At 38.5% G+C, this 13,337-nt stretch overlaps 1 protein-coding gene across 1 annotated transcript in view; it reads right to left on the reverse strand.

Moving 5' to 3' along the window:
• Positions 1-6,029: 6,029 nt before the first annotated feature.
• Prox1 (prospero homeobox 1) overlaps positions 6,030-13,337 on the reverse strand; it is a 49,100-nt gene continuing 41,792 nt past the window's right edge. Inside the window, exon 6 of the mRNA XM_071619728.1 lies at positions 6,030-7,081. Within this exon, the coding sequence (XP_071475829.1) occupies positions 6,896-7,081 (186 nt within the window). The 3' untranslated portion in view covers positions 6,030-6,895. The remainder of the gene's footprint in view (positions 7,082-13,337) is intronic.

The raw sequence follows: 13,337 nt of genomic DNA on the forward strand, positions 1-13,337 counted from the left end.
GAAAACATTTCTACTTCATGTTTTGGGTCAGAATGTGGATTGTCTCATCTGGTTTAAAGCAGATCAGTGTTAAATAAGTTCACGAGGAAGGAAGAGTCACCATATAGCTGCAATGCCTCTTCTTTCCAAGAAGAGAAGTTGGAAGGTGGGAGGATTCTTTTTGCTCTAATCAGGGAATAAATATCTAAACATGGAGGGACATAGGCATGATCATCCTTTGTACAATTTAATTAGGAGACTGGAATTTAAGTTTGTGCAGTTGATGGGAAAATAATTCCAAGTGCTAAAAGCTCATTATCTTTTAATAAAGTTTTGACCTTGCATTTATTCCAAGAACCCCTGTGTCATTAGGGTCAAAATGTAAAGTTCTCATCATTTAGCTGAAGATGAAAGAAGAAATCTGTGAGACCAAGAAGATACTCTACAAGAGCTTGTTTAGACAGAAGGATGGTAGAGCTGTGGTGAACAGTGGATAGTTAAATAAATCTCAAATAGGCAAATGACTCAGCTAATTCTTGTTCCTGATGCAAGGATTTAATTCATTTTCAGTTACTATGATAAAGTACCTGAAATTAGATACTTTATTAGCTCACAGTTTGGAGGCTTAAAGTCCAATAAGAGGCAGCCCATCAGTTCAGCTCCTGTGAGGAACTCTTGGTAGATGGCATGATAGTGAGAATAGTATGTGTGGGAGGAAGAGATCACATGGCAGGAATGGAAGACAGATAGATTCAGAGACCAAGCTTGATCTTTTTTAACTGGCTCTTGCAGGAACTAACCAGGGTCCAGAGAGAATTTAATCCCTTCTGAGGATGGCTCCCTGAATGACTAATTACCTTGCACTAGACCCCACCTCTACAAGATTCCACCAACCCTCAACACCACCACACTGGGGACCAAGCTTCTAGCACATGGAACTGCTGGAAACATACTCCAATCATCTCTAAATCAAAAAAGAAGACATGATTTCAAAACAAAGAAGAATATTGATCTATGAAATGTTACAATCAGTCTTCTTAGTATGAAACATGCTATCAAAACTGTCTAGAGGATCATTTTAGGAAGATTTTGAAAATTTACATCATTCCTTATTTCTGAGTTCAACAGAAATAAACATAATGCAAGTGTTAGATCCCATATTTTAAGTAATAAATTTGTCATTATGTGACTGTCAGGAACATCTTTCCTTGTTCTTTGAATCATTTGACATTAACAATTGAACTTTAGTTTGAGGGCGGAGCAAATCTGAGAGAAGAGGCTTCTGAGCGACATCTAGCCATTTACAGCATTTACTGCAAGATAGATCTAGGAGTTGCATGCATTGATGCTGGGGTTATGTAACTAAGAATTGTAACCCAAGGAAAACTCTATACTTGATATTACAATCACAACTAGTCTACTGCCTTACAATTGCACCCAGGTCCAAACAGGAAATGTCATGCATTTCAAATAAAAAATTCAAACGGCACTGAGCTTGTAATGTATATTTTATTTTGCACAAGCTTGCATATATACTGCACATACATTCAGTTTAAGAGAAGATGGAAGGCACACAAGGCAATTGGACTACTGTATCCTTTAAGTGGTACAAAGCAAAAGGTAAAAGTTTGGAGAGAATACAAAAGCTTAAAACACACAAAGTAAAACCCCCTCCCTCCCTCCCTCCCCACAACAACTTATTTTTTTTCCTGTTTTAAAATTTAGTAGCTGCCAAACTAAATTTTTTACTTTTACTTTAAAATCAATTGTCTACTGCACCTTTTAATTTTCTTTTTAATATGGACAGGGAGTCTCATTGTTTTATCATATCAATTAATATTACAGTACATCCTTGGTAATACAAAATTGTACACCTTCATCAAATAAATTAGGATAAATTAAACCAATAAATTATGCAAAGTCTTCAGAACAATAGACAATAACAAAAATCCACAATTGAAATTGCCTCTAGCTAAAAAAAAAATCAAAAATTGACTTTATCAGTTTAGTTATTGTACTATATTCAAATCAAAGGGTCTTTATTACAAAAAAAAGAGCTTCATAATGCTATTTACAACATATTGCTAAATAATATAAAGGCAGTGTTTTGTCACGGTTTATACTATATACATATGAGAATGGCTGGGACAATATTGGGGGAAGCCATGACCTTTGATTCTTCTAGGTAGTGCTGAGACCAACCCCAAATACATTTTTTTTTGTTTCTAGTTCTAAATTTAAAGTGGTAATATACAATTTTGAATTTTTATCCCCCTATATAGAGGACTTGAATATTTAAAAAATACAGAATGAATCCATCTTCCCCAAGGAAGTCTAGCTCATTTGCCTTTCTGCTCTTGTTTGTGCATTTTAGGGGGTGTCTGATTTAAGAGAGGGCTCAGTTGAAAAGACTCAAAGTCCAGACGCTTCCACATTCTGTTATATTCTTAGAAGGATAATTATAAGAAGATGCAAAGCTTAAATACCAGTTTTGATCCCAGCTCAGAATATGAGCATTTTAGCTTGAGTTTTATAGATGGTTCATAACCAACAGATCTACAGAAAACAAAACTGCATTTCCTTCAACATAACATTTAAGTGCAAAACAGTAACTGCTTACTCATATCAACCAGTTACATTTTTTTTAAAGGGGAGCTTTTTGAAAACAATGCTTCTTGTAATTTGCAAACACAGAGTTTGTACCAGAAGGAAACATTTGTACTATTCACACCAATGAATACTCTATAATATACATGGCAAAGAGGTTTTGCACTGTCCTCACATATACACTGCTTTTTTTAAGGGGAGTCTGTAAACCACTTTGTCTTTGATGAATTGATGACTGCTTCTAGGGGACATCCTATTTTGAAAGCTCCCGAATCTTTAGCTTTATGACTCAATATTCACCTGCATGTGTGTGTGTGTGTGTGTATGGAGGGGGTTCTTACTAAATGTCTTCATGTACATAGAAAAGAAACTTCATAAATTTACAGAAACTGCATTACCCTTGCCCTTGACATCTGATAAAAGAGACTGTTATCTTTTAAAAGTAGAGAGCAGGATTTTCAAGAATGCTTTCAACTGTCTATACAGTCACTGTAGTGTTCCTAATAAATTCAACAGATGTTGTGAGAATGTAGTTATTTATTAAAATCTCATGTCTTACGTAACAGCAGCCATGAGGTTAAATATTTACATTGCTTTATAAAAGTTCCCCTCTTGCTTTAGTGTTTCCATTTTGCTTTTTTTTTTATTTGTCTGTTTGTTGCTTTAAATTTTTTTTTAAATGATATTCACCCACATCCCTAGTACAGTAACAAAGATTCTGCAAACATAAAACACTTTAATTAAATAATACTCGGAGGCACAAAGCAAACTTCAGGAGTATGTGGGTGAACATTTACTTAAATAATTACTACATTCTAACATCTTCCACGTGTTTTACCATTTAATGTGAAACGTCCTCATTTAAACAGCCAGAGAGACAGTAAGAATTAAATGTTTTGTTGTTGCAAATAGAACATTCTTTTCACAAAACATAACAAATGTCTAAAATAGGTTCTTAAATCTAGATAGGAAAAGGTAAGCTTTCCACTTCACACGCATATATATATGTATATTTTTACATGTGTGTATATGTGTGTATGTGTTTTTATATTCACACATCTGCACACACATACATAGCACATGGTATGAAATATTGCTTCTATACTACTTTTCATTAGGCTAAGAAAACACAAGATTTGCACCACAGTTACAAAAAATTGGCTTCTACAAGAATTTTCAAAACTCGAATGCTGCTCAAACAATTGAGGAAAAAAATAATTTGCGGTATCAAACTGTTCTAAAAATTCTCTTCTTCAAAAACGTATTCTCCCGCTTTGTTTTAAAAAGACACAAAATATGCATAGCTATCAACATTACGTCAAACAGCCAGAAAAAAAATCTAGTGTTTATTGCAGCTGTAGTAATTGGAAATAAAGTCAAAAAGATGAAATCGAAAGCCACAGAAGGCACAAGAACAATTGTACTTGTGGGAAAAAACTGGTATTTTGAAGGATTTTTAAAAATCCCCCCGCTGGTGCATTTAGATCTAGGCACAGACTATAACCTCAAGTGTACACGTAAAACTAATTTAGAATTAGCAGAAAATAAGTGTAATGTGGAATTTCAACATGGACTTTAGACTCTTTTTTTTTTTCTCTCCTGTGTAAACTGTCCCTCATCCTTCACCCTCCCACCGCGGAAAGTCAACTTTCTCCCATGGACCCAATTTTCAGGTGGTGAGAGTTAAGATTTGAAATTTGGTGATTTTTGTTTTTCAAGTAACTGTTAAATAGGAGTTTTTGAGAGACAGGTTTTTATCACTTTCCAATGCACTCGGAGGCACAAGATTGTAAAAGGGGGAAAACTATCTGAAAAGCAGAGTGGTCGAGTTCTGTTTTCAGAACAAAGAGGTGAGTTTATCCTCAAGCTGCAATTTTGACTCTGAAATCATTTCTGTGCCTCGGTAAACACTGAGGGGATATTCTCAGTGCTGTAAGTGCATCGACACTAGGTTGTAAACACACACTTTTACTTAATTTATCTATCTAAATTAGAAAGGCAGGGGATAATAATATGAAAACTCCAAATAAGTCTGGAATCAATATTTCACTTGCCCCAGATTAAGACACCTAGTCATCTGTCTACCCAGGTGAACCACTGCTCTGCCGTTTTGCCCTTTACCTTGCACAGGGCAACACAACGTTGATGTTAGGGATTACCCGGAACAGCAAAGACCAGTTGCATGCTGACATAAACAACAAATGTCAGACTCTTCCCTATGAAGCAAATTCAGATGGCTTCTCTACTTGTGCTGATTGGAATCTTTTTTTTTCCCCCTAGACTTTTATTCCAATATAATGATTATCCAAACTTTTTTTTTCTTTTTAAGCAAGCCAAAAAAAAAAAAAAAAAAAATGACAAATTGGATCCTAATGATTCAGTGTGCATGAGTGTGAGCTGGGAGATAGATGTGTGCGACCGTGGGGGCTGAGCGAAAGGGTTGGCGCACCAGTCCCAACCGCAGCACACTCTGTCCACACTGTGAGGGCCTGTGAGACTCCTGAATGATGCCCGGCATCACAGGACTGCACCATTTAATTTAAAGTCAGCAGGTTTTAAGGCTTTGTGCTGACAATAATTGTGTTCATACATTCCTGTCCATCAGCAGAATTTATAAATGATGTTAAATTACAGCAAATGGGTCAGCTAGTCAGTCACATGGGTCAACCTGCAGTCTCCAAAGTCAAATATGATTTTTTATAAAAATTAAGGGAAATGGCATTTATGTTCTGTATGTTTTAAATACCAGATTTGTTACTGTGTCATTTTTGGAGGTGTATATCAAATTATCTAAGGGGAAGGAGGGGCCTGGAAAACGCCATTAGAATGAATCATGAATTTGACTCCATCCACACACGAAAATTCATCTAAGAAAACAAGTGTGAATGCTGTTAGATTTTTTTTTTTTTTTAAATGCACGTATGGGACATTGTACATCACTGAAAAAACTGGGGAAAAAAAAAGAAAAGAAAGAAAAAAGAGGAGAATCATTGAAGAAAGCTTAAAATAGCAGCTAGCTTTCTTAGGTGTGCTGAAATTGTGTCTTTTGGGTTAACCCCAAATTTTCCTACGCTATACACTATTCTCACATTTTGGTCAATCCTAGCTTCTGACTTAGAAGAGACATTATCAATTGCTTTCAAACGTTATACCTAAAATGAAAAAAAACACTTAGACTGTCGCCACTTTGAATACCCATCAGGGTAGTGTAGAGCTGTATATATGGAAACAGGTCATTCTCACACGTCCTCCTCTTAGGAGGCAAAGATCAAGTCAGCTGACAGCTGTCAACAAACTTGTAGTGTAGGCAAGGATTTTATGGTCCATTGGGATTTCTTTTATTCCTTACTGTAGAAAGGTATAGTGTCTTAGAAAAAAAAAAGAGTTGATTAAACAAATAATAATTCTTTTAAGCATATAAACAAAGTCAAGCAAAGAATATATTTGAAGCTTATGTGCCTTTTAATATCTGAAGCAAAATAAATAGAAAATGATAACAAGTTATAGGGCTTTTCTCTATGAAGAGTGATCTAAGCTCACTTATTGTGAAGAACCTATTATAAAGTTGACAGAGGTGGCTAAAAGATCATGTGTGATTCCAGTCTTATCTTGAAAGAGTTAGTTTTGTACAAAATTGCTTTGCCTCCATTAGAAACTGGTACTAGTTTGGGGGTGTTTGCCATTGCTCTTAGGTAAAGACCGACAGTGATTATTTTTTTCTTTTTTAATTTGGACTGTTGGGGTATTTTTGAAAAGTGAGCTGCTCATCTGTCATTGGGATTATTTTTAAACACATAAGAAAAAGCTACTTACTGAGTTCAAACCAAACAAAATACTTCAGTGTATGAAGTGGTTTCATTGAGTTTCCAGACCTTCTTAACAATGAAAAACAAGAGACACATCAATGTCAGTAGAGCTGTGCTGTGTCATGGTTTACCTCAGCCAACCGCCATTTTCAATAAGCCACCAATCCAGCGGGTGCATCTTTAACAAATGCCCTTCCTTACTAATGTAGACTTTACACGCGCCAACATTCTTTTTCCCTGAAAATTAACCCTATGTTAAGTCTCCAAATGTTAAGGGCCGTGGGCAAAAGTAAACTAAAGGCGGAAGGAAAAATAACCATCCCCTCATTGTGGAAAACAAAAGGAAATGAGAGAGATGATGATGAGGAGGAATTACCAGCTGATTTCATAACATATCCATGCCTCCCATACACATATATATGAAATCAAAATCTAGACACATAAGTTGGACATCCAAAGGGGACTGCTACTATTCATACATTCAAAAAGAGTTGTTGAAGTTTCTACTCATGAAGCAGCTCTTGTAGGCAGTTTGGGGATTTGAAAATCTCAGGGACTTCACTATCCAGCTTGCAGATGACCTTGTATATGGCCTTCTTCCAGGAAGGATCAACATCTTTGCCTGCGATAATGGCATTGAAAAACTCCCGTAATGTGATCTGCGCAACTTCCAGGAATCTCTCTGGAACCTGCTGATACAAGGAGACAATGGCATTAATAAAGTTTTCAGTTTCAGGTCTACAGTCTTCAAAGGAAACTGAGCTAAGTTCGTTCTTTCAGAAAGAGGCTTCCATGGTACCTGCATTTTCTAAAAATGGCCGGCTTCTATTCTCTTATGTAAAGTCATTATATATAGTAGCATTGTAACATGACAGCTCTGTGGAGTTTTAGAAAAAGAATTGTGCAGAGCCTACACGCAGACCTATTGAAAAAAATAGGATTTCGTTGTGAACATTAGGGTAGAGAATAGGGAGGAGGCAGTTGGGATTCCTGATTTTATTAAATAGGTCCATTCCAGAAGAAAGTCTCCAGCGAATTTGTCAGAATATAATTCATATTTCCTTTTGATTTCCATCATGAAAATAAAATGTGTTCTCACAATCAAATAATAAATAATTGAGCATCTATATAAACTAAACCCATACTTTCAATAAAGAAAATTTAAAATCTCAGCTTCTGGGTTTGTATCAGGACTGTTGCTGAACTCTCAATTGTGTATTAAAACAATCTGTACCATGAAGTACTCTACATTCATAAAGGAGTAAGATAATATCACAAAATATAAAATTTAAACTGAATCCTAAAAATGCCACATCAGAAACTGCTTTGAGGTTAGAATTGCTCCATAAGAAAATGATTTATGCAGTCGATAATAATTATGAAAACTAACATTTTAGTATATATCAGGCACTAGGTTACCTATTGAATGTCATTTCATTCTCCCAAATTCTCTGTGAAATATTATTATCCCAGTTATACAATTAAAAAAAAACTGAGGGATCAAGGAAATTGCTCAAGGTCATTACATTCCAAGATAAACACTTCCCAAGTATTCTTTTTAGATCTGTATTTATAAAGCCTTTTCTTCTACAGCAATTAATAGATGTGTTGTGTATGTGTGTGCATGTGTGCACGTGTGTGTATGTGTGTGTGTCTATGTTCTCTTGTTAATTTAATAGATTCACCTCTTGACTAGGGAAAGGAGTAGCAACTGGTGTACCTATTTATTATTCTTTTAAAGTTACTTATAGTAAAATGTGGTCTATCTTTCCCCATTATCAATATAATGGATTCACAGAATAATGCCACCAACTCATAACTTTCCAAGTACATATTGACACTCAGTGGATATCTTTCAGGGGTGCATTTATGCATTGCTGACTGTTTTATTTTTACATATAAAGACATACAAGTACCATGGCTGTATTGTAGATACATCTGTCTACACACATAACAGATGAAAGATGTTTTTCTCAGTACAGATATGCTGCAGAAAAGGAGAGAAAAGGAGAGGTATTGTCATGTTGAGCCTCTCTCCCCATCTGTTCCCCAAACTGGTGCAATGGACCTTTTCATCAGGATAGTAACTGGTAAAGAAAACTAAAATAATGACCCAATATTCCAGTTTTCAACATTTAAAATTGGGCGAACAAGCTTATTACTCCCAATAGCAAATCAATCGTTCTCTTTAGGTAAACCTAGTAATTCCCCAGCAAAAAAAGGGGGTTCTATTTGGTGTCTAGCAAAAGGAAGAATTCTGCGCAACCTTTACCAAACACATTTACACTGGCCTATTGTTAGCACACAGTTCCACATCCATGGGTGACCGCCTGGAAAGTCACCCATGGATGTGCGTGCAACCCACCGTTCCCTCCTGAGAACTCATCCAGCTTTCCCACAAACCACTGGTGATCTCCCCCAAAGCTCCTGGATACACGCGAGGATTTGTTGGAGGAGAGCTTAGCCTCTCACTCACCTTATACCAGGACAAAGTCATTAGGCAGACTTGTTGAGTACTCTTCCCTCCTCCTCCCAAAGATAATCCTCCACATTTTATCAAACGGGCATTACTGAGAGAGGGGATCTGGGTGGAGAACAGTTAGGCAGTGTAACTACCCACCCTAACTATTTGGACTGGGAGCTGTTAGCCAAATGCTACAGAAACATAATCATTGGCATTTATTAAAATAAACATTTCAAGAAGTGTGGTTCCACTGGCCATTGGCAATAGAGCCTCTACAAAAATCTATGTTCCTTGAACACTCAGAGGAGCAACATGGCAGAAAGCGTTGAGGGATGACAGGTGTGGGCAGGGGCTCCAGAGGAAGGCAGAATCCTGGAAGCCTTGCCCACTACAAGGACCCCACGGGAGGTCTGGGGAGCCAGGGGAAGAGGAAAGAGGGGCATTGTGGATATTGTTCGAGGAGGTAGATACATCTAGAACAGCATCAACATCAGAGGAGGAAGGCAAGAGTAGCCACAGGATTTGAGAGAACAAATCAAGGTAACTTCATTGGGGATTCTGTGCAGGCTCTCTAGCTCATTATTCTTATCATCGTTCGCCATGCCTGCTAAAGGTTTTTTAGTGGGGTTTGTTCTGTTTCAAACATTCGTTTCGTGTGGATATCATCATGGGCTTAGAATATCTTCTGCATTTGCGTTTTGATGTTACATAACTTTTTACCTACTTGTGTCTACCTTATTCTCAGGTGTCTTTAGGTGAGAAGTCATGGTTTTTATTCTGCGTATCACCCACAGTGTTCAGCAGGGGATCTTTTGCAGAGTCATTTGATAAATACTGTAGTTCATAGTAAGATCTCATGCCCTGTTCTAGCCCATCTTGCCCTGGAATTATACTTATATTTTCCCTCAATACATTGGGGGTGGCGGCAGGGAAGGAAGCTTAAAATAAAGACAAAATTGGCTAGAAGTTTAAAAGTTAGAGTTAGGGATGGGGTTGTGGCTCAGTGGTAGAGCGCTTGCTGAGCACGTGTGAGGCACTGGGTTCTATCCTCAGCACCACATTAAAAAAAGAAAGAAAGGAAATAAAGTTACTTTAAAAGTTAGAGTTTAGAAATCATCATTTTATGGATGAAGAAACAATGTAATTCTCTTGAGACACAGAAATTATGAAATAAAAGAGACTTGTGTGAAATAAGGTGTCTTCCCATTAAACCATGCTGGCTCCCTTTCAATGTCTGTTTTGTTAATCAATTTCAGTTTCTATGAGGCATCCAATCTTTGACAAGCTTTTGGTCTGTAACTGAGAAAAAAACCACCAACAAGGAGCTAGGAACTTTAAAATAAATGAAAATGATGCAAAAAATTCCTGGGAAGAAACTGGGTTATTGGTTAATGTGTGGGAAGGGGTGAATTCTTTGTGTACAAGGGAAATGGGTTGCTAACCTAGTGTTTGCTCTGAGGTCATGTTCACCGAGTGGACTGGGATGGATAAAATAATGTCATAATGAGACCCCCTAACAATGGAGCAACTCCTCTTTTCTGGTGGCTCCTGAGGCCCAATGTTGGATAACAAATGGTCGGAGAGGGTGCTATTGAATTCTACCACAGGTAGAAATACCAGCCACGAAAACAGAAACCCCTAAACCCTCTGCTTGGAAATTTTCCCTAATTCCATTTACCAGAGTAAGGGAGGTCCTCCTGATGCTTTTGTGGGGGCATCTTAGGATTCAGGGTCATGAGTAGGACCATATTTTTCTGCACCTCCTCACACCTAAGGGCTTTCCAATCACTAATAAACATCTGCAGAAAATCCCTTAGTGACAAGTAATCCCTTATCTAGGTTTCTTTTAATAGAACCCAACACTCTGCAGAACGAACCCTAGAGTATATCTCCTCAGCATCAGGTGGCAACAGTCAATCAAGTCGCTGGAATGCAAGACAATGCAGGCTGCTGGGGGGGGGGGGGAGGGGGAGGGAGAAGGCCATGCCTTTGGACATGCCACAGGGAAAAAACAAAAGGCTTCCAAAGTCTCTGGCTGGAACTCTGAGGCTATTGTGGGAGCTGCTCTGCCCTGCGTTCTTCAGGAGAGGAGAGTGGAAAGTTTGCTTTGATAACAAAGGCATCCCAATAAGGGAGCCTCACCCCAAACGGTTTTGCCTTAATAGTTGGAGGAGAGAATAGGATTGTGACGAGGTGCTTGAATACTTGAATAGCTCATCAGTTTGAAGGGGGCTGGCTAGCAGCATCTACCAATTTCATCACAATTGTTTGTACTTGAGTCTCCTCAGAGCAAAGGAGGGCCTTGTGGGCTTCAGGCAACTGGGGGAAACAAGGGGGACTGTTTCAAGTCTGCTCAGTCCACAGCTGGGTTGAGCACACACACACACACAAGGTGTGTTGAGTGGGTAGCTGTTTTGCTGTTCTTTTTTTTTTTTTTTTTTTTAATCAGAATGAGTGGCAAAGACATTTTTCCCCCGTCTTCCTCCTCCTCTTCCCAGTTGCTTTACCTTCAAGGATGATTTGTTTTATTAAACTGACTGTCCCTAGCCTCTGCAGTACATAATAAAAGCCTGACATAGCAGGCTGCCTGCCTTCTGTGTCCTGCAGATACTCATCATAAGTGTCAGGACATACCAAGGTTAGCGGTCACTGGAAGTGTGCTCGCTGGCCCAAACCTTGCCAAACGCTCTTGGCAGCTGAATGAATGTCACAGAGAATAGAAGGGGAATTACAAAGGTTAAAAAGAAGACAGCCTCTCCTATTTTCTGGAGACAGAGAAGCTGATTTTTCACACCTCTGAAACATCCATAAGCTCATTCATCAGCCTCTTGCGGGGGACCATAACCTTGCCCCTTGCACAGGTCTCCATGGACACCCCTCCATCCTTGATCCCCTTTAAAAATTGGCCCACCGACCTTGTTTCATCAGTGAAATCATCTTTACTGAAATGGATAGAAAACAAACTAGGCATCACCTCTCCCTCTGTCTACTCTCTCTCTTTCTCTCTCTCTCTCTCTCTCTCTCTCTCCCCACCCCCCCAAGAACGGAAGATTCAAATGGCCCATTGAGCATTATCAATAGATTCCAATCTTATCAAGGGAGATCATCTTTACAATACATCTTTTCAGCTCATTTTTTTTTTCTCAAACTTCCTTCAACAGAAAAAGGGAATCTGGACTCATGTATGGGCAGGAATGGCTAAGGGTTGGGAAAGTAAAATCCTGCCTAGTGTTTTGGTGAATTAGTTTGTGTGTGGGTTTTCTTTCTTCTTCCTCCTCCTTTTTTTCTTTTTCTTTTTTTTCCTAATACTATAAAAGGGCAATAAAATGCTGACTGTAAGAAGACAATGTCAAGGAGAAAAGGGTACTGGTATTTTGGATACTCTTCACTGCTCGCCTTGGAGAGAGAGTTATTCTTGTCACAAACCCTTTTGTCTGCATCTGCTGACTGCTTGCCTGTAGCCAGCAGCATACTTTAACTGTTTTGTCACCTCCTAACATCACATGCATCAGCTGTTGGGCTTTTGTTACGGGTATTGTAGAACTAATCCGCTGTGGCTGTTCTACTGTGCAGTAAATAAAACAGAAACGGGCTTCTCAGACTATTCTGCATGAATATTTCAGATGGCTTTTACAACTCCGATTCACAAAATCAAATAAATAAATAACTCCCCCAGCACCCTCACCCCCCTCCCCGCACACAGAAACAAAACCCCTCCAACCAGCCCCAGATGCCTCCAAGTCAACTGCATTGAAGGCTCGGACTTGAGCCTTCAAGCAATTGTTTCAGTGAAGTTGAAAGAACAGTCTCCTCTCAACTTCAGCACCGTGGAATTCCTATTTATTATTAGAGTCGAACATGTCTCATGCTGAAAACCGGCTGAGCATCCCTGAAAATCTGAAGAGCTACTTTTTCTTTCTTTTTTTTCTTTTATTTTTTTCCCCTTTGGGCCTTAAAATATATAGGTAAGGCCATCAGAAACGCATAGTGTTGACTTGTTAAAATGCTTTTATTGTTTCCATCTGCATTTGTTTCCCTTCCACTCATCTGAAAGGGGTCAAGGGAAGATGCTTATACTTTTCGTTCATCCTAACTGCATTTTCTAAGATGTTTAGCCTACCCAGGAGCAGAGAAAGGAAATCAAACTCTGAGGTCTTTTAAAACTAAATTCACATCAAGAGCTCTCTGATGGTGTAAACAATGTCCTGATCATAGAGAGTGAGGCATCTTTCTGGATGCCTTCTAAGTGTCTTTGGAGAAGTTCAGAAGAGAAAGGGCATCTACACGTGTGCGTGCACACACTTGCACACAAAGATCCTAGGAAAGGAGATAAACAGTTGGAGTACTTTCCCGAGGATTCATTCACCCTAGTGTGCACATGATTCCTCTAAATAAACTCGCCTGTCCCTGCTGTTTGTTAAGTAAATATTGATCAAGGAGAGACCTATCTCCTGACAGCAGTGGCACAAGCTGGGGACTTG

This window comes from Marmota flaviventris, chromosome 12 (assembly GCF_047511675.1).
Source record: "Marmota flaviventris isolate mMarFla1 chromosome 12, mMarFla1.hap1, whole genome shotgun sequence".
NCBI classification, from domain to species: Eukaryota; Metazoa; Chordata; class Mammalia; order Rodentia; family Sciuridae; genus Marmota; species Marmota flaviventris.